Consider the following 21,171-nt stretch of genomic DNA (forward strand, 5'->3'; position numbering starts at 1 on the left):
AAGCCTACCGGACGAGCTAAACTACTTCTATGCTCGCTTCGAGGCAAGCAACACTGAAACATGCATGAGAGCACCAGCAGGACCGGATGACTGTGTGATCCCGCTCTCCGCAGCCTTTAGACAGGTCAACATTCACAAGGCCCAAGGGTCAGACGGATTAACAGGATGTGTACTCCGAGCATGCGCTGACCAACTGGCAAGTGTCTTCACTTGCTGTCCGAGTCTGTAATACCAACATATTTTAAGCAGACCACTATAGTGCCTGTACCCAAGAACACTAAGGCAACCTGCCTAAATGACTACTGACCCCTAGCACTCACATCTGTAGCCATGAAGTGCTTGGAAAGGCTGGTCATGGCTCACATCAACACTATCATCCCAGAAACCCGGGACCCACTCTAATTCGCATACCGCCCCAACAGATCCACAGATAATGCAGTCTCTATTGCACTCCACACTGCCTTTTCCCACCTGGACAAAAGGAACACCTATGAGAGAATGCTATTCATTGACTACAGCTCAGCGTTCAACATCATAGTGCCCTCAAAGCTCATCAATAAGCTAAGGACCCTGGGACTAAACACCTCCCTCTGCAACTGGATCCTGGACTTCCTGATGGGCCGCCCCCAGGTAAGGGTAAGTAACAACACATCTGCCATGCTGATCCTAAACACAGGACCCCCCCAGGGGTGCGTGCTCATCCCCCTCCTGTACTCCCTGTTCATGACTGCACGGCCAGGCATGACTCCAACACCGTCATTAAATTTGCCGATGACACAACAGTGGAAAGCCTGATCACCAACAACAACGAGACAGCCTATAGGGAGGAGGTCAGAGACCTGGCCGGTGATGCCAGGACAACAACCTCTCCCTCAACGTGTCCAAGACAAAAGAGATGATTGTGGACTACAGGAAAAAGAGGACCGAAAATGCCCTCATTCTCATCGGTGGGGCTGCAGTGGAGCAGGTTGAGAGCTTCAAAATCCTTGGTGTCCACATCACCAACAAACTAACATGGTCCAAACACACCTTGACAGTCGTGAAGCGGGCACAACAAAACCTATTCCCCCTCAGGGGATTGAAAAGATTTGGCATGGGTCCTCAGATCCTCAAAAGTGCTACAGCTGCACCATCGAGAGCATCCTGACTGGATGCATCACTGCCTGGTATGGCAACTGCTCGGCCTTCGACCGCAAACCACTATAGAGGGTATTGCGAACGGCCCAGTACATCACTGGTGCCAAGCTTCCTGCCATCCAGGACCTCTATACCAGGCGGTGTCAGAGGAGGGCCCTTAAAATTGTCAAAGACTCCAGCCACCCTATTCATAGACTGTTCTCTCTGCTACCACATGGCAAGAGGTACCGGAGCACCAAGTCTAGGTCCAAGAGGCTTCTAAACAGCTTCTACCCCCAAGCCATAAGACTCCTGAACATCTAGTCAAATGGCTACCCAGACTATTCACATTGCCCCCTCCACACCACTGCCACTCTGTTGTCATTTGTGCATAGTCACTTCAATTAACTCTACCTACATGTACATACTACCTCAACTAACTGGTGCCCCCGAACATTGACTCTATACCGGCCCTGTATATATTGTTATTTTTTACTGCTTCTCTTTAATTACTTGTTACTTTTATGTCTTATTCTTTATTTCTTTTTTTTTTTTTTTTAACTGCACTGTGAGTTAGGGGCTCGTAAGTAAGCATTTCACTCTAAGGGCTACACCTGTTGTATTCGGGGGATGTGGATAATAAAACTTGATTTGATATGCAATTCTTAAGCCAATATTCTATAAGAAGTGCTGGAACTCCAGACACAGAAAATGTGAGGAGCCTGTACATAGTACCGGTGTGTTCTGGCCAGATTCAGGCACTGATCATGAGTCATTTTTTGTTAAGTGTGCTGGTAGAACCAAAGAAAAAAAGGGGGAAATAGTTTGGCAAAGAAGTATCTTTCTCTTTCACAGGAAGATGGAGCCCGACAGAAATGGCAGCTCTGCTTCTAGCTCCTACACAACTTCTCAGTATTTTTGTTGGTTGTGTGTCCTCCACCCAGTGCCCTGCCCTAAACTTAGTCACTGTCACTAACTGGCTACCACCCGGTTACTCAACCCTGCATCTTAGAGACTGTTGATCTATGTACATAGACATGGAATCATTGGTCACTTTAATAATGGAACACTGGTCGCTTTAGTTATGTTTACATACTGTATTTTAATCAAAGCCATCCTATTCACCTATTGCTGTATATATACTATTCTATCCTATATATTCTAGATATGTACAGTATGTGGATAGAATATTTAGTATGTCTATTTTTTTATATTCAGAAATATATAAATATTCCTAAAATATATACTCCTAATATTTATATATTTCTGAATTCCATTCTTTTACTTTTAGATAAGTGTGTTTTGTTGTGAATTGTTAGATATTACTGCACTGCTGGAGCTAGGAACACAAGCATTTCGCTACACCCGCATTAACATCTGCTAAATATGTGTATGCAACCAATAAAATTAGATTTGATTTACAAGAGAATTGGAAAGCATCATTCTAAGAAACTCAGCAACTTTTGGAGGACTGTGGAAGTCAAAATGTAATCATAAACAAGCACTTTTATCAACTTCCACTACACTCCAAGAGTTGCTGAATTTCCTATTCCTGATTTAGGCACCAGCTAAGGCAGAGTATATACACTGAGTAAATACACAATATTTAAAACCAGGGGTGGTAAAACCGCCCCACCTCTCTCTCTCTCTCTTTCTGTCTGTCACTCTCCCTCTCTTTCAGCTGTTTCCACTCGTGCTGCCTGTCCGTGGGTGGTGGACGCGCGTGACCCCTCCTCGTGCTCCCGTGTGTGCGCACTGACAGCTGCGTCCAGGTGTCACCGGTGGTGCCACCTTTTACGTGCACAGCGCATAGATTACGCATGGATTGCCCAGTACTGTTTAAGTATACAAAGTTGATTATAAACAAACTACTGGTCACCCTCCATTATACTATTTTTATGGCCAAACAATACCTGAAACGTGGGAAGGGCATTGTTTTATGTATATAATTAGCGCCAAACACAATACTGTCAACATATTAACTTTAGCATTGTGCAAACGGATATAAGATTATCCGTGTCACTCGGTCTACAAAAAAGTAATGCACATTAATAGGATAACAAATGAAAGATTATGAAAAATAAAAAATGGGGGGGAAAAAACTAATATACAAGTATTGTGCCATGTGCGTAAAGTCAAATTCCTCTTACCAGACACACAAAAGATCAGCAACATATCTGAACATGCACAAGAAAAAAATGGAAATTACTTACTTCAGACGCTAATCCCTGAAATAATTTATATCTATGGTAAATTGTTTATTTCCCTTCTTTAGTGAAAAAAGGCGGGATTTAAACTGTTTGTCTGCTGCGAACACGTTACACAGTCAGTCACTGTGGGTCTTGTGAAACTTCACTACATTCAGTTAGTTCCTCGTCACAACTTCCTTACATTTGTATGGCTTTAAACCCCTCCTCTCTCGCTCTCTCCTTCCTAAAGTCTATATAAATGGACCCCCACCCACCCACCCACCCACCCACCCACACCGCAACGAGTTTCCATTTACGTATAAACGCAGCACGCTCAGTTGTCAGTGGTACTTTACAGCCTTAAAATAGAAACCTTGTTACACTGCGCCACCTTGCGGCGAATACTTAAATACAAACACACTAACAACATAATACGGAGACGAATTTTTCTTGATCAGGGCCCAGGCTTTAACCAGGACCCAGAGTTGTTCCTGGTGAGGTAAGCTGACATCAGGGTTTCCCAAACTCGGTCCTGCCCCGCCCCTCCCCTGGGTGCACGTTTTGGTTTTTGCCCTATCACCACACAGCTGATTCTCATCATCAAGCATTGATTATTTGAATCAGTTGTGTAGTGTGAGGGCAAAAAAACAAAAGGTGCATGCAGGGGAGGGAGGTCCAGGACCGAGTTTTGGAAACCCTGGCCTACATGGTGAGGGGCCATATTGAGACACACCATGGCTTTACAATGTGAAAAATACCCTAACCAGAGCCATGTATTTAAATACATGGCTCTGATCCCATGTGTCAAATTAGAAACCACAGAAACATAAATTTAAATTAACAATTTTATTGTTGTTTTCATCCCATAGAGCATTTCCCATCTTCCATAAATGAAATAGCAGTAGTGTGACAGACGGCAAATGGTACGATTTACAATAAACTAAATACATTCCCACCTTAATTTAGTCTCAAAAAAAGATATTTGTTGTTCAAATAACTCCACTGAATGTTCATTTCTTTGAAGTCATTACATTTTGTCAAATTATTTTGCTTACTGGTTTCAGATGAAGACAGAGAGCACTCTGTCAGAGCGCCAGTAAAGAAACGGAGAGATGGAAAGAAAAGACCTCTCAGCATCTCTCCCTCATCCCTCTCTTTTGTAAAGCCACCCTCTCTTCTCCCTAATCCCCCCCTTTTCCACTCCCCTAACATCTATTAATGATTTTAATGACTCCCAACATTCCCCCCCCACCCTTTACTACATTCAGAAAATAAAATGACACCCTCTAATTCTTTACAGGCACAGTAGGGGCTCTACAGACACCACAAGGACAATTAATTAAATCAGAATTACCATAATAGTTCTATCAATCATAATAATAACAAAAAACAATGTTGCGTGTGTGTGTGTGTGTGGGGGGGGGGGGGCAAATAATTAGTGTTCCCAACCCTAACAAACCCACTACTACAGGGAAAGTGATATTGCTGTCCACATGAGCAGACTACACAACTTTGTATCTTTAGTTCATGGTGTGATGTCACAGTGGCTGTTAGACTATCAAAACACACTGCCAACTAGTAGTAGAGTAGCCTAGCTAAAATATGATGCAATTCCTCAGCCTGACAACAATGAGTCGTCATGATTACACAGAGAGACAAGTCTACTGCTTCTAGGCCTACATGAGGATTGTGACGTCGTAACTTTAAGGATGCAAGTCCAAACTGAAATCATGTGTAGGACATTAGAATGAATCTGGTCACGCAAAAAGATGACAAGCCTGCACCTAACCTGGACAGTTTTAGTTTAGAGCAACAGTCAGCGTGTTGGAGGAGGATGAGTTTGAGCAAGGCACAGCGCATAATCGCTAATCTTGATCACATAATGAGTAGTTATTTAGAAAGCCAGGTGATTTGGAGATCAGTGATTCTGAACAGTCCAACTGCAATGCACTAGTAGTCAATCTCAAACATGCATGATGACAAGGAGACAAAGGGTATGATGTCATAAAGAGTAGCCAACCTTTATCAGAACATGGAGACAACATCCATTCTGTAGCAAAGAAGTTAGGCATAGAAAAATATCCAACAGAAAGAAAAGAAAAACACATAATTCAGTGTCGTGATGTATTAATAAATATGAATAATGCAGTGAAAACTAACGTAAAATCTAACTTTCTTTCAAAATTCAGCTCTGCCAGCGCATAACCCTAAGAAATACACATTAAAGAAGTATTCTGCAGTACTCTTCCCTAGACAATTTGATGACATCTAAATTAAATCAAATATTTATTGATTGATTTCTGAAGATGGCTGGAGTGTCGGTGTGGCCAGTCTGACTGATGCTAGAAGATTCTTTATCTCTGCCTTTCTCTCTCTCTTCATCCAGTCATCCCTCCATTCCCTAGACTGGACTGAAGAAGCTTCTTTCTCCCTCACTTTCCCACCTGTCACCTTACAGGTAGAGAAACTGGAATGAAATGTATAAAGTACTCTGTTATAAATCATCTATAGACAGTACTTTCCCTTTCAAGATAAAAAACAACAAAAAAACACAACTCATTCTGAGCAGCCAGAAAGCTTGTTTGAATCAACTACAAAGTTGCGTTTCTTTCTGGTTTGTCTCACATTGTAAAAAACAATGTTGTCAAGGGGCTATGTGAACCTAAACGTGCATTCTTTCTGCACAAGAGGAGTGGTACTTTCAAGACTTATTCAGGTAACTTGCTAAACCAGGCTTGATTGAATAGGACCTTGAGTTTTGGAAAATCCCTCACTTACGGTCAGGGCCCATATTCAAAAAGTCAAGAGTGCTGAGCTAGGATGTATCAGTGCTCTCCTCTTCACTATCCCTCTCTTTCGCTCACCGTCTCAGATTGTTCACCTTACATCCCACTAAAAATGTATTTTTTAAAATTCTCTTTCCCTGCACTCCATCTTCATTTCTCCTCAACTTGCTCCCCTATTTATGTTATAGTTCCTTTGCTTTCATTCATAACCCAACCCCCCCCCCCACCCCCACCCTTCCCTTCACTCATAGAACATGTTAGTAATATCAGAGTCCAGGCTGTAGATCCAGACCAACAGGGGGAACGACATTAAAACGAATGACCAGGACACGCCCTTGAACACCCTGCTCACAGCGGCAGTCATGCCCCCTGACCCTTGACCCCTCCGCCGGCGCTCCCGCTCCTCCTCCTGGCGCTCCACGTCGGTACCCGGCTCGATCCAGTTCCGGGCCAGGAACTTGAGGGCCTCGTCCATGAAGATGACTGGAAGCGACATCTTGAGGACCACAACCCACTGTGGCCACGACAGGGGGCGGATCTGGAACACCACCTGAATGGGAGAGAGGGGGGGGGGGGGAGAGAAGGGGAGGGGGGTGGTTAGACAATGAGATAGAGAGCACAATATAATGTAACACACACACTTCCCTGTGCAGCAGTGGTAATGTTTTAGATGTTGTCTAGTCTTAGTCATTTTGCCTAAAATATCAGTCTTGGTCCCATTTTTTTACATTTGAATAATGATTTAGTTTGTCAGAATAATGAAAACAATTTTAGTCAACTAAATGCCCTTTCATTTTAGTCACATCACATTTGTATCGCCTCATTAACCTATAGTCAGGCGCGAAAATCTGATATCAACTTGGAGGAGACAATCACATGACATTTTCTCAAGAGCAATTCCTGAGGGAGACACCAAAAGTGGTGCTGTAACACATAGCCTACGGGATAGAAAATCAAGCCATTCTGTGGAAAAGAGGGAGGCGTGGCTACGTTGGTTGCAGAACCTGTAAATAAAATTCAGTGGGAGGATTCGAGCAAGACTACAAAAAAATGTATATACTTTTCTATAACCTACTCAAGAGAGAGAAAAACATAGCTAGGCTGTTGTTTTACTATTAAAGTCAATGTTGTTATTGTTTTTAATTTCGTAAAATGAGCTTGTGTTTCTTAACCAGGCAAAGGGTAACTAACTACAAGGTTAGCTACGAGGAAGCAAGAGTCGTCAGCACGATGTGTATAATCGGAGGGGAGCAGTGCCCGTCATCGCTTGATTATTATTATTTTTTTATAAAATCGGCCGATTAATCGGTATCGGCTTTTTTGGTCCTCCAATAATCAGTATCGGCGTTGAAAAATCATAATCGGTCGACCTCTAATCTGTGCTGCTAATATTGATTGTGCACATCAATGAAAAGCTCTCAATCTCTCCCAAAATTATTGTCCAGTCCATTTAGTGGTCAAATTTTAGTCACTGCGATAGTTTCTCTCGCTTTAGTCAACTGAAATGAAAACTAAATGAAAATTATTTAGTTTTTTTCCTGAGTCTATTTAGGCAGTTATAGTCTCGTCAATTGCCACTGAAAAATAGGTTTGACTAATATTTTATTGTTGTTGACAACATTATGCCAGACGCACTCACACACACACATACTTACAGGCAGGGGGTCAACGTAGAGGATGAGGAAGTGGAGCGCCATGGAGAGACAGATAGCTCCCACCAGCCAGGGGTTGGACCAAGGAGGCATCTTCAGCAGGGACTGGTTTTCTGACAGACTGAGGACACACACTGCGGAGCTCAGAAATGGACCAGAACAAGCTCAAAAGAACTAAACGAGAACTAAACCCGTTCTGTGACGCGTCATAGATAGTGATCTCTATGACTGACGCCAAGTACCGCACGGGATTATGGGAGTTGTAGTTTTAGTAGCATACCTGTTGAGGGCGTTGCACATCTCTATGGTAACGAGCACAGACAGGGCCATGGTCATGGGGTAGGGTGACTCGAACACCGAGCACTGAACCCCCGCAAACTCCCCGTGGCCTTCACCGCACTGGAGATAGTGAGACTGCGAGGAGAGAGAAAGAGCGAGTGAGAGGTTAGACACGGTAAAGTAAGAGAAGTGAGAGAAGAGAGGGATGTGTTCTTACCAGTTGGTAGAAGGAGAGTTTGGGTCCATCGTGTGCTGCCATGAACCACCAGGCTGCAGCTCCTACTGTAGCTGCTCCGACGTAGCCTGAGAGAAAGGTCAAAGGTTAGATGTGTATATTCTCGAATCCCAGCTGATATTGTGATGTAAATCAATCGTCCACTAAGGTTATTTGTATAATGCTTTTTACAAATACATTTGTCATAAAGTGCTTATGAGGCTACATCTGCAAAGTATACAATAACCCTGTCTGCTCGTAATCTATAACTTCATAATGCGGTATCTGCCACAGATATAGAAACAGATAAACCAGATATACTCACATCCGACGATGAGGTATCTGCAGAAGAGCCATCTGGAGATGAGAGGCTCCTTGGGAGAGCGTGGGGGGCGGGACATGATGTCCAGGTCGGGGGGGTTGAAGCCCAGAGCGGTGGCCGGGAAGCCGTCTGTCACCAGGTTGACCCACAGCAACTGGACCGGGATCAGGGCCTCGGGCATGCCCAGAGCAGCCGTCATGAAAATACTGGAGGGGAGAGAAGGAGGGGGAGAGGGGTTGGGATGGTGAGAGAGAGGGAGGTATACAATATAATAATTCAGAAATCCTCTCTAACTGTCCCAGACTACTATTATCCCTCAAGTTAATCCCTTCAGCCATCTCTCTTTTTTAAATTGTCCTTCTCTATTGTCACCTGACCTAAAGCATACTCCTCTCCTAAATGTGCACCTCTGTTCTGTTATCCTTCCCCTTTATTAAAAACAGTAATCCTGCACTCTTCCTCCCTCGTTTCCATCCTCTAACCCATCCCTCCAGTACCACTTCATCCCCCTCTCCTAAGAAGTATCCTTTAAACTGTTTCATTTAGTTATAGATTGCTCTCCCCTTCCTCTCTTCCACTCCCTCTCGTCCCCCTATCCTCACCAGACAACCTCTCCTATGTTGGAAGAGATGAGGTATCGTATGAACTGCTTCATGTTGTTGTAGATGGCTCTGCCCTCTTCTACAGCCGCTACGATGGTAGAGAAGTTATCATCAGCTAAGATCATCTCTGAGGCGGACTTGGCAACAGCCGTGCCTGAACCCATGGCGATCCCGATCTCTGCCTTCTTCAGGGCTGGCGCATCATTCACTCCATCACCAGTCTGGGGGAGAGAGGGATGAAGGGATGGGAGCGAGCAAGAACACGCCGGGAGTCAAAACAGGGAAGAAACGCATGAAAGGCCCCACACAATGCAAACATGCCTTCTCAATGCAGAGGAAGAATGTTACCGATGACAACAGGTCCGTCATTCAATTGAACAGTACTTTTTTATTTTTTAAGTGTCAGAGTAGAGCTCTAGACAAGAACACTGCTGCCAACAGAGAGAGATACACACACTCACACAACCTCACCATGGCTGTGATGTCATCGAGGCTCTGTAGGTACTCCACGATGCGGCTCTTGTGTGTGGGTTCCACACGGGCGAAGCAGCGTCCGGTACGACAGGCCTGCCTCTGGAGGTGGGGGGGCAGCTCGTCAAACTCCCTCCCCGTCAGGCCCCCTGAGAACGGGTCGTCCCTGCCCGCCTCCTCCTCCTCCTCCGTGATGATGCCCACGCGACGACAGATGGACATGGCCGTGCCCTTGTTGTCACCTGGGGGGGTGGCATGAGGTAAGAGGTTAGATGGAGAGATGACACCCAGCAGGCAAAACGGTTTGAAATCGCGTTATTAGGGCCGGGCCGATACCAGTATCGGGATACTCGTTAGTATCTTGGCAAGTAAACAAAACACAAAGTGAGGAAAAAAGCTCTAATGTCACATTTATTTCCTTTCCCAAGCTAAAGCACACAATATTTGAAATACAGCAGCTTTTTAAAGGACAAAACAGTTTGGTCTGCATTGTGTTTTCATTTTTGACATTGAAAAAAAAAATGCGATACTGATATCGTCCCAGCCTTTCACATTATAATATCATTTTAAGGTAGATAAGTGTGAGGCTAGAAATTCTGTTCAGTTGACTTTATTGAATCACCTTGGATAATGCGTCTTGGGTCTCCCCATCCAACGAGCATGTATCACAACACAACAAACAGAGGGAGTGAGGGCAAGGCGTGTTTTACCTGTGATCATGATGACGCGGATGCCAGCCTGCCGACACATACGGACCGCACCAAGCACTTCCTTCCTGGGGGGGTCCAGCATCCCCACGCAGCCCACGAAGGTCAGGTCCGACTGGGGGGGGGGGGGGGGGGGGGGGGGGGGGCATTGTTGTTTATTTAACACTAATCAAATAAAACTGTATTTGAAGTGCCTTTACAAACCGCAACACTTTACAGTCAAAAAGTTATAAAATAAGAGATAAATAGGCAACCAAAAAGCAATACAAGAGATTAATAAAAGTGCATAATTACACAAAGGATACATAAAATGAGTTAAAAATCCTAAAAAAAATAATATTTCAAATCACCCACCTCGTAATCAGCGAAGGTGGCCGAGTTCTCCAGGTTGAGAGAACGTATCTCGGGAGGCGAGTCCCGGGTCGCCATGGCGAGGCATCGGAGGGTGTCCCGCCCCGTGGCCCACTCCCTGACGGTCCCCTGGAGCTGCTCCCGCCCCGCCGGCGTCATGGGCACCCGCGCACCCCCGTTCACCCGAATCCAACGGCAGCGCTCCAGCACGCTCTCCGGAGCTCCCTGGGAGAGAGACGACAAGACATACAAAGTGAGGAGATGGTGGACAGAGAGTAAGAGAAAGAACTCAGAAGAAAGAAGCACGTAAGGAATAGAAAGAACAGAAAGAGAAAGGGGGGATAGAGAAGTGGATAAGTAGGAGTGAGACAGAGACACACAGCTGACCTTGACAAACATCTTGGCCCCGGAGGCAGAGCGGCTGAGTTTGTTGGGAGAACAGAACACTGACATGGACTTCCTGTCACGGGAGAACTCCAACGTCAACTCCTTCCTCATCAACTGTTTAATCACCTGATGGAGAGAAGGATAGAGGGAGAGAGAGGAGATGTATCATTCAATCACTCTGCCAGGAAGTAAATTAGGTCAGCATGTCTCAAATGGTACACACACAGGTTATTTTTATATTACAGACACACACCGAGCAGCAGGCAGTAGCTCTCTCGACGGCGGACAGTCCTCTGAGGTCTGTGTCGAACACGTTCATCTTCTCCACCAGACAGCACAGGGCCGTTTCCGTGGCCTCGCCTACCTTCTCATACACACCCTTAGACTGGGACACACACCCCCACAGGTTAAGGGTCAACAACAATGACATTATTTGAATGTATTATTTCAAACAGATGCTACTGGACTGGAACAAAAGTAGCTCTCCAGGACCAGAATTAAGAAGTGTCTGTCCATGGAGTTGTGTGTCGTGCAGTGATTATGGTTGGGGCAGCAGGTAGCCTAGTGGTTAGAGCGTTGTGCCAGTAACCGAAAGGTTGCTGGATCGAATCCCCAAGCTGACAAGTTAAAAATCTGTCGCTCTGCCCCTGAACTAGGCAGTTAACCCACTGTTCCCGGGTAGACCATCACTGTAAATAAGAATTTGTTCTTAACGGACTTGCCTAGTTAAATAAAAGGTTACAATTAGGTGTGTTATCGTGTGCAGTGGCTACAGGAAGAGCCATTTAAATTGGTGTGTTATGGTGTACAAAGTAGGCTGGAGCTGTTCTCACCTCGTTGTAGTCCAGAGAGGAGTCGTTACACAGAGCACAGATAGAGGCCATCTCCACCAGGCCCTCATACTGACTACACTTCACCACCGTCTCATCCTTATACCTGTTGGAGACAGAGAAGGACAAGGGAAATAAACAGAGGGAGAAAATTAGGGAAGAGACAGAAGGGTGGATATGGAAGATGATAGGGTAAGAGAGAAAGGAAAATAAGGCAGAACGAGACCAGAGAAAGAAAGTAGCGGAGGAAGGGAACCAAATATATAACCAATAACATTTCTCAGCATCTTAAAAGGTCCTGTTTTGGTGGGATGGAGTTTTGGCCTGCCTGGTGACGTCACCAGGCGGTAAATGAGTTAATACACCAATAAGAAAGAGTTCCAAACCCCTCTGCCAATAACAGCTAGTTTTCATTTTTCCTCTCCCCACTCAGACAGTCACAGCAAAATTGGGGATGAGTGATTCATCATGACATCTAGTGCTTTCAAAACAACTGGGAACTGCCCAAAAAACGAGGTCAAATCATGATGTCCCTGATCTTCAGGTCAGAATGTTGGAGCTCTAGAAAAATGCCAGAGTTTCTGACATGGAATTTAATTTTGGGTGACCATTCAAAGCTATTTTTCCCAGTTGGAACTTGTTTTGTTCCCAAGTTCCCAGTTGTCTTGAACAGACTGAAGTCAGATATTTCCAAGTTCCCAGGTGTTTTGAACGTGGCAATCATCAGTTAAGGGTTAAAGGTTAAAGGCACTCACACTTCCCCTTCCGGGGCGTAAGTAGATCCGGTCACCGAAAACTCACTCAGGGCGCATCGCTCCCCTGACACACTGTCCACAACAAATATCTACACACACACACGGTTAGAAAATACACTCTCAATGTCACAAACAGTAAGGTTAGGTCAGCATCAGGCTGAGTGTCAATCAACATGCCAAACCATTCCACTTTCAGGTCAGCTCCTATCTCAATTTTTCCTCTCCCTCCCTCTCTGACCTGGTGGACAGACATCTGGTTGGTGGTGAGGGTGCCAGTCTTATCGGAGCAGATGACGGAGGTGCAGCCCAAGGTCTCCACAGAAGGCAGACTGCGGACGATGGCGTTCTTCCGGGCCATGCGTCTGGTCCCCAGAGCTAGGCAGGTGGTGATCACAGCGGGTAGGCCTGCAGGGGGGGGACCAAGATTGAATAGGGTGAAGGAACAGTTAAATATATGGTTCCATCATGGTTCTTCTGAGTCATGTAACAAAAGTACACTGGCTGATCAATCTACTGTGTTTATCAAGTTACAGTCTACATGGACACAAATAGGAGCTTTGTATTATTTAACTAGGCAAGTCAGTTAAGAACAAATTCTTATTTACAATGACGGCCTACCGGGGAACAGTGGGTTAACTGCCTTATTCAGGGGCAGAACAGCAGATTTTAACTTGTCAGCTCAGGGATTTCATCCAGCAACCTTTCGGTTACTGGCCCAACTCTCTTAACCACTAGGCTACCTGCCGCCCCAAAAGATAATTCATTTTGGTTTCATATGGAATTTAGATTGCTCAAAATAGAATGGAATCGAATCATGCTCTACTTTGTGTGTTACAGACAGACACAGAGGTTGGTTCCACCACATACCCTCAGGGATGGCAGCTACAGCCAGTGCCACAGCGATCTTGAAGTAATAGACAGCCCCTCTGAGCCAGCTCCCACCGTGGACCGGGTCATTGAAATGGCCTACGTTGATACCCCACACTGCCACGCAGATCACTGTGATCACCTAGAGGGAGAGAGGGAGCCTGTTATCACAACACTCCCACACAGATCACTGTGATCACCTAGAGGGAGAGAGGGAGCCTGTTATCACAACACTCCCACACAGATCACTGTGATCACCTAGAGGGAGAGAGGGAGCCTGTTATCACAACACTCCCACACAGATCACTGTGATCACCTAGAGGGAGAAAGGGAGCCTGTTATCACAACACTCCCACACAGATCACTGTGATCACCTAGAGGGAGAGAGGGAGCCTGTTATCACAACACTGCAACTCACAATACAGCTGACAGATGAAATAAAAAGAATGAGGGAAAGAAAGAGCAAGAGACGAGAAAAGGGAAAATAAGGAAAGTCCTTGTACCTTGGACAGCTGTTCTCCAAACTGGTCCAGTTTCTGCTGCAGCGGTGTTCTCTCTGGGTCTGTAGCAGCCATCTCATCACGAATCTTCCCGATCTCAGTCTGCACCCCAGTAGCTACCACCACACCTATAGCCCTGCCTGCCGCAATGTTGGTGCCCTGGAAGAACAATGATACAAAGCCCTGTGTTGGTTGACAAAGCCCCATGTTGGTACTCTCTACAACATGAGTTTGATCTGTAAAGCAGCATACATTGGCATTGTGCTACCAGCTCATTTCCCGATCAAAGACACGGTAATAACACCGAAAAATGATTCAGGGGAAAATAATGTATGTATGTATGTATGTATGTATGTATGACCCAGTCAGCACAAGACCAGAAAGATGTATTTCCAACGTTTTGTCAAAGACGTTTAAAACATAGGGCAAATGTATTAGAAATCATCAATTGTGTTTTTGACTATGTTGGTGGCGTGGGGATCAACGACATGCATCCCACACATACGGTATCTCTTGGTGATATACAGAACAGTCTCAGTTCCAGTATATGGGTGTAGCTCTAGTACCAATACAGATGAGTATATTAACCTGGAAGACAGTGGCCTCGTAGCTCGTTTACCTGACTCTTTAGAACTGTTAAGTAGATATCACATAGTATATTATGTGTTTGTGTGTGTCCTGTGCAAACAATGCAAGTGATGTTTTATTCAACAAACGGTTGAGTCACACCTTCGACACTCACATCAAAGCATCACAGTGCGCACACACACAGTTGTGTGTTCTGGTTCCTCTCTCACACCATGTCTCCCATTAGATCAATAAACCACACACACACAAATGTGCTGGTCTATTTCTAATCAGATAATGACCCCCTAAAATACACCCACCCTCCTCCACCACCACACACACTTACAGAAAACAGCATGTTTTTCTTGTCCTGGTTGACGGCTCGCGGGTCAGGCACTGGGTCTGTGTGTTTGATCACGGACACCGACTCCCCCGTCAGGATAGACTGGTCCACTCGCAGCGTGGTGGAGCGGATGGAGGTCAGCCGGATGTCTGCTGGGACTTTATCACCCACTGGGGGAAAACAGGGCGGAGGTGATGGAGACGGTTTTTCAAGTCAAGTTCAAGTCTTACATAGCTGAGGATAAACACAACATGGCCAGAAGTATGTGGACACCTCTTCAAAGTATTTCAGTTACACCCATTGCTGACAGGTGTATAAAATCCAGCACACTGCCATGCAATCTCTATAGACAAACATTGGCAATGGAATGACCCGTACTGAAGTGCTGAGTGACTTTCAAAGTGGCACAGTCATAGGATGCCACCTTTCCGTCAAATCAGTTAGTCAAATTTCTGCTCTGCTAGAGCTGCCACGGGCCACTGTAAGTGCCGTTATTGTGAAGTGGAAACGTCTAGGAGCAAAAACGGCTCAGCCGCGAAGTGGTAGGCCACACAAACTCACAGAACGGAGCCTCCCGAGTGGCGCAGCAGTCTAAGGCACTGCATCGCTGTGCTTGAGGCGTCACTACAGCCCCGCTTCGGTTCCCAGGCTGTGTCACAGCTGGCCGTGATCAGGAGAGCCATGAGGCGGAGCACAATTGGCCAAGCATCGTCCGGGTTAGGGGAGGTGTTGGTGCGACACATTGGTGCGGCTGGTTTCCAGGTTAAACGAGCAGTGTGTCAAGAAGCAGTGCGGCTTGGCAGGGTCATGTTTCGGAGGACGCATGGCTCTTGACCTTCGCCTCTCCTGAGTCTGTAGGAGAGTTGCAGCTATGGGACAAGACTAACTACCAATTGGATATCAGAAATTCCCAGAAATTAGGGAGAAAAAGGGGTAAAAGTTCCCAAAAATGATAAAAAGAAAAACAACTCGGGTGGAGGCGGTTATAGCAGCAAAAGAGGGGGGACCAACTCCATATCAATGCAAATTTTGGAATTGGCATTTTGGAATGAGATGTTCGACGAGCATGTGTACACATACTTTTGGTCATGTCGTGTATTTGTTGTTGAAAAATAAATATGGGTTTTAATAAAAACTCAACGAAAAACAAGCAAACTTATTAGAACAATTCACTGTCCTGTTTATATGGTGATAACGTCTGTGGCGCGCATGCAATGCAACTTCTGAAAAAGTGTGAATGCAATCTGTAAGATGGTTCCAATATGTATATTAAAAATATGGACATACTCCCTTTCTCTTTATATGGGACCGTTGTCCAGCTACTGTATTTAGACATAGTCTACTTTTAAAATAAGTTGTTTCGCTTTGTTTAGAATTATTCAGTCTCTTTTTAGGCCTTATCAATAATGAATGTAATCTTGCTTATTGACAACATTTAGCATGTCCAAGCTCAGCCATAATGCAACTTACAGTAGGCCTAGCCCCTATTTCAGTGTGAATTCTATGTATACGTTTTCACATTGAAGACATGCAATTACTTAGAACAATGTGAACTGCAAACAGGTTCAAGTTAACATACTGTATTTAGCAAAGTCTACATGTTGTTATTTTGTTTCTGTAAGCTGTTTAACAAACTAGAAAACGGACTAACATTGGAATTGGAGTTGATTCCAAGGCAATACATAAAAGACTGTACATATTTAGCCATGGAGCACGTTCTGATTGGCCAGTGAGGGGCCAAGCCTCGACACACCCAAAATGTATTTATTCATCAAAACCCAGCCCTTTCGCATCCATGCCAGCACAACTATAGTTGTGAAAATAGATATTTTTTTCTGACACTGCTAGCGCTTAGATTGACCATTGTGTTAAGTTTGTTCAAATACAGCCCATAATACCTTAGAACAGCGAAACTAAATCCCATAGACTATCATCATATTTCCTCATAAAAGTTTTTTTTTATGAGCTGTCAATCAACCAAATTCATTGGTAAACATTTCAAACCCTGCAAGGTCATTGGCTCAAAAGGATAGACAGGCAGTGATGTGATGATTGATGAGATAAAAAATAAAATAAAAAAAGTAAATGTTTAACAATCCTCCATGTACGAATCCCAAACAGCACCCTATTCCCTAACTCTGGTCAATATTAGCGCACTATAAAATGGAATAGGGTGCCATTTGGGACACATCCCCAGTGTAAACTGTGATTGGTGTCACAAAGTTCCCATGCTCTTTAAGCCAAACATCACCACAGTGAATCTCTCTGAGTCACACACACAAATAAAAACACACTCAGCCCCCATTTCCTCTGTTACTTCTTTGAAGCTCTAAGAATAGAAACGGATCGCCTTGAGGATTCGACGATTGGAGCGGTCTTAACCCTTCGAGCTGTGTTGTCGCTAAGTCACACAGAAATGTGAAACTGACCCGCAAACTGCCTTTTCAGTCAGAAATGTGTAAATAGTTTCGAGAAAATATTTGACCCCGTCTGGCGACATTCCCAGAGCTTAGAAAGATGCAGTGATATTGGGTATTGTAGGCCTCAACTTGATTAAAACTTAATTTCCCATAAAACCTTTCTTTAATTTCCATGATGCTGCGAGGGAAAAAAAAACAAACCCATACAGATTAAAATATTTCCAAGGCTAACTAAACATCTTATTTTTGGAAGTTTAAACAACTAACTCAGTCAATAATAGAACACTTTGTGTATGGGATTTGCTAAATGGGATTTGTAGTTTGTTTCCCCCTACATGCCTGCCACCTCCACTGTGTCTCCACTCCCCAGGTATGTATAAAACACAAGGGACCTTTGAGGAGTTACAGAATTTGTAGTTTTTTCCCCTACCTGCTATAGTACCTCAATAACATGTGTTTTTTGGGAGTTGCTGTTCTATAAAGAACACTTGGGCAACACTAGAGGATGGTGAGATTTTTTTGCCTACCTGCTACAGTACCTCAACAATGTTACCAGTCATAGTGTAGAACACTGTGGTCCCTCGATGGACTCTGGGATTTGTAGTTGTTCTGCCTACCTGCCACCTCCACTATGTCCCCAGGTACGAGGTCCTTAGCCCGGACCCTCTGGACACTCTTCCTGTCCTGTCGGTACACCTTCCCCATCTCAGGCTCATACTCCTTCAGCGCCTCTATTGCATTCTCAGCATTACGCTCCTGGAAACACACACGTGAATGAACACACATCGTCGCACACATTAATAAATGTGTTTATACATGAACACACACACACTAATGCAACATGTCAAAACACTGTGTGACTTTACCTGCCACACCCCAACGATAGCGTTGGCGATGAGGATGAGGAGGATGACGAAGGGTTCCACAAAGGCTGTGATGGTCCCCTCCCCTTCCTCGAACCAGGCAAGAGTCTGTCAGAAAAGAGAGACAGGTTAAAGAAGAACTTGTTTTCAAGAGCCAAGAGAGTATGTGACAGGGATGGTAATATTGTGAGGATATAAAGAGTGGATAGGAATGCTCAGAGCAAAATATAGAAATAGTTATAAACATATGTCTGAATGGCATTGGGTAGGCTGAGACATTTATTGTAAAGTTACAGTATTTACTATAGTGTTTGTTTAGGTGGTCTTTCTGTGTGTGTTAGTGTGTGTGTCCTTACGAAGGAGATGCAGGCAGCCAGCAGAAGAATCCGAACCAAGAGATCCTCAAACTGTTCCAGGATCAGTTCCCATAGCGACTTCCCTGGAAACACAGATATGGAAAGAATGTAAATGCAGGGGAAAGAGAAAGAGAGAGCGAACAGGGCGAGATAATGAACATCTTACCTTCTTCCGCCGGTAACTCTGCATCATGGAGTTCAGAAATTGAGAGAAAGAGAGAGAGTTATAAACATGGTAATAACATTGCTACTATCACTCATCACTGTGAATATCATCATCACATTACTAAACATAGGCCTAACTTGGGTGTCATTACTTTATAGTAATCATTGAAACAATTGAATACTTGTGAGAGTAAGAGTCTGGCGCTTTTTTATTTAAGGGTGAAATAGGGGTCAAGGGTTAGGTTTGCGTCCAAAATGGCACCTATTCCCTACATAGTTCACTATTTTTGACCAGAGTCCTATAGGCCCTGGTCAAAAGTAGTGCACTGCATAGGCAGTGTCATTTAGGTCACGCACTAGGACTGTGACATACCGTTTGGGCCCCATCTCTCCTTGCTTTTCCTCAGCTGTTCGCAGCTAAGGCCTGTCGACTCATTCACACAGAAATACCCCAACACCTCCTCGACTGTCTTAGTATGGGCATTGTCCATCCCTGAAAGACAGCGGGATGGTGAAAGGGAGGGGTAGGAAGATGGAGAGGAGGGAGGAAGGATGATATTGGGGAGAAAAAGAGAGAAAGTGAAGGGGGACGAACGTCAGTAGGCTTACATAACATTGAAACTTAACTAGTGAAAATAAAATTAAGAAAAAATAATAGTGTACTCTCCATTCTATTCAGACTCTCACTGCAGTGAATGAAACATTACCACAATATGGGGACGAACTTGATTCTGTAAATACGATAATGTTGAGTCGGAGACCGAAATAACGCCTGGGGACGTTACAAAAGGAGCCTAGAGAATCAGGTGAGCAATTGCACCTGTTGCATGTAAATTACCTTGATTTACAGCACCTGTTCGCTAGGGGATTCAACAAGACATGATGCAATAAACTTAGCAACCCCATAATATACTATAAACGTGAAGCCTCCTTTAAATGCATTTAGCACAATGTATCGATGGTTCGAATAAGACCCAATGTCAGAATCTCAGAATGTTCTTGAAATAATCATCTTCGCAGCATCCAACGCAGGTCTCAACTACTCACATTATTTTACAAATAAAATAAAAGCAAAGTTTGTTGATATACAAAGATAAAGTCTTGTTGACGAGCTTTTAAATATCTGCATTGAAGGTAAATGTTCCCTTCTAGGCCGATCCGCTGCGACGCCTTCAATACGCTAACGTTTGCTAACTAGCTAAATGGCATTCTCAGAAACGGTAACTAGCTAATAATCTTGTTTGTACAGGACGTTTGCGCTCTAATAATGAAGGGAGACTTACCAGTACAATAAATATCCCGGTATTCCGTTGACTAACAACTAATTCAGAAACGTTGAGTAAATAACACAATATCAACACGAATAGGATTAGAAAACTACAAAAAGAAAACGTTAATTCCAACGACGATTTGAGAAATCGATCTATATTAACTGCTCGGCTATTTCTCTCCCACTGGATCACTAGCTAGCTAACGTTACGTCCTGAAAAATTATAAGGAAGGCATTGTCATAGAATAAGTTATTTTTCTTCAAGTACCACTAAGGCTTGTTGGAGGCGTATTCCTCTACTTTTGTATTTGATTACAGCACCGATGTCGTGCGCTTTAATCCACCCGCTATGTCTTAGCTATCTAAATAGCCGTCGCTTTATTTAATGCAAGGCCACAGAATTATACAGTAGTGCTTCAGTCGCAAAAATCGTAGGAGCAGAAGTTAGGCCAATTAGAGACCTGGGATTTAGACTGAAATGGCTGTACATCGAATGAGATTGGAACAACTTCTATAAACCCGCCTACCGGTGATTTGCTGCAGGAGGGCGGAACCCCAACCTTGCCCTTGGCTCAGCGCTTGACCAATGAACGTGCTGTGCGACAGTCGTTTTTCAGATGATTGACTTTTTTACAACTCAATGGGTTCTGCAGGACACTCGATTCTCGTTGCCCCCTGACCAATAGTAATTTCCGTCAAGCAAAACAGGCGGGACGTGTATTTAAAGGTAAAGCGGATAGCTTCCTCCCCCCAACGCCCATCTGTCACCAGAATTCCGCTAATAAGTGACGTGAAATATCGGACTCTTACTAGAGTTCCGACTTTCCGACCTGAAGATGACTGACATGATTTGAGTTCCCAGTTGTTTTGGACGGGGCATGTCTGGTCGCATATGTGCTTAAGGTACATATGTGGTCAGACATTATGTTCCCCAGCAACCCACATCCTCCCTCCCTCTTTCTTTCTCTCTCTCACACACACACACCTACCTATCTGCTCTGTTAGACGTCACGTTAACAGCAGTAGGCTATTGCTCTTCTGATGCAACACATTATCCTACATCATTTATTCTAGGCTATTACTCAAATCACATTTTATTTGTCACATGCTTCGTAAACAACAGCTATAGACTAACACTTACGGGCCCTTCCCAACAATG

At 44.4% G+C, this 21,171-nt stretch overlaps 2 protein-coding genes across 4 annotated transcripts in view; both read right to left on the reverse strand.

Annotated features, from left to right (window-relative positions):
- LOC110534431 (large neutral amino acids transporter small subunit 3) overlaps nt 1–3,543 on the reverse strand; it is a 39,260-nt gene extending 35,717 nt beyond the window's left edge. Inside the window, exon 1 of the mRNA XM_021619288.2 lies at nt 3,330–3,543. The gene's annotated coding sequence lies outside the window, so the exon portion shown is untranslated. The remainder of the gene's footprint in view (nt 1–3,329) is intronic.
- Nucleotides 3,544–4,136: 593 nt separating this feature from the next.
- On the reverse strand, nt 4,137–20,559 carry LOC110533175 (sarcoplasmic/endoplasmic reticulum calcium ATPase 2). 3 transcript variants are annotated; one of them, XM_036933556.1, is made up of 23 exons: nt 20,540–20,559; nt 19,116–19,235; nt 18,744–18,761; nt 18,578–18,660; nt 18,225–18,329; nt 17,976–18,114; nt 14,942–15,108; nt 14,032–14,187; nt 13,529–13,670; nt 12,900–13,066; nt 12,662–12,750; nt 11,910–12,012; nt 11,330–11,461; nt 11,077–11,202; nt 10,693–10,914; nt 10,342–10,453; nt 9,632–9,873; nt 9,161–9,381; nt 8,562–8,764; nt 8,240–8,325; nt 8,024–8,157; nt 7,747–7,864; nt 4,137–6,641 (listed from the first exon to the last, which is right to left on the reverse strand). In XM_036933556.1, the coding sequence occupies exons 2-23, from the start codon at nt 19,231–19,233 to the stop codon at nt 6,333–6,335; spliced, it is 3,192 nt and encodes a 1,063-aa protein (XP_036789451.1). In that variant the 5' UTR covers nt 19,234–19,235; nt 20,540–20,559; the 3' UTR covers nt 4,137–6,332. The 3 variants fall into 3 exon arrangements, with proteins under 3 accessions (XP_036789451.1, XP_036789449.1, XP_036789450.1); XM_036933554.1 differs by lacking the exon at nt 20,540–20,559 and adding an exon at nt 20,026–20,437; XM_036933555.1 differs by lacking the exon at nt 20,540–20,559 and adding an exon at nt 19,450–19,468.
- Nucleotides 20,560–21,171: the final 612 nt, after the last annotated feature.

Source organism: Oncorhynchus mykiss, chromosome 10 (genome assembly GCF_013265735.2).
Source record: "Oncorhynchus mykiss isolate Arlee chromosome 10, USDA_OmykA_1.1, whole genome shotgun sequence".
Taxonomy (NCBI): Eukaryota; Metazoa; Chordata; class Actinopteri; order Salmoniformes; family Salmonidae; genus Oncorhynchus; species Oncorhynchus mykiss.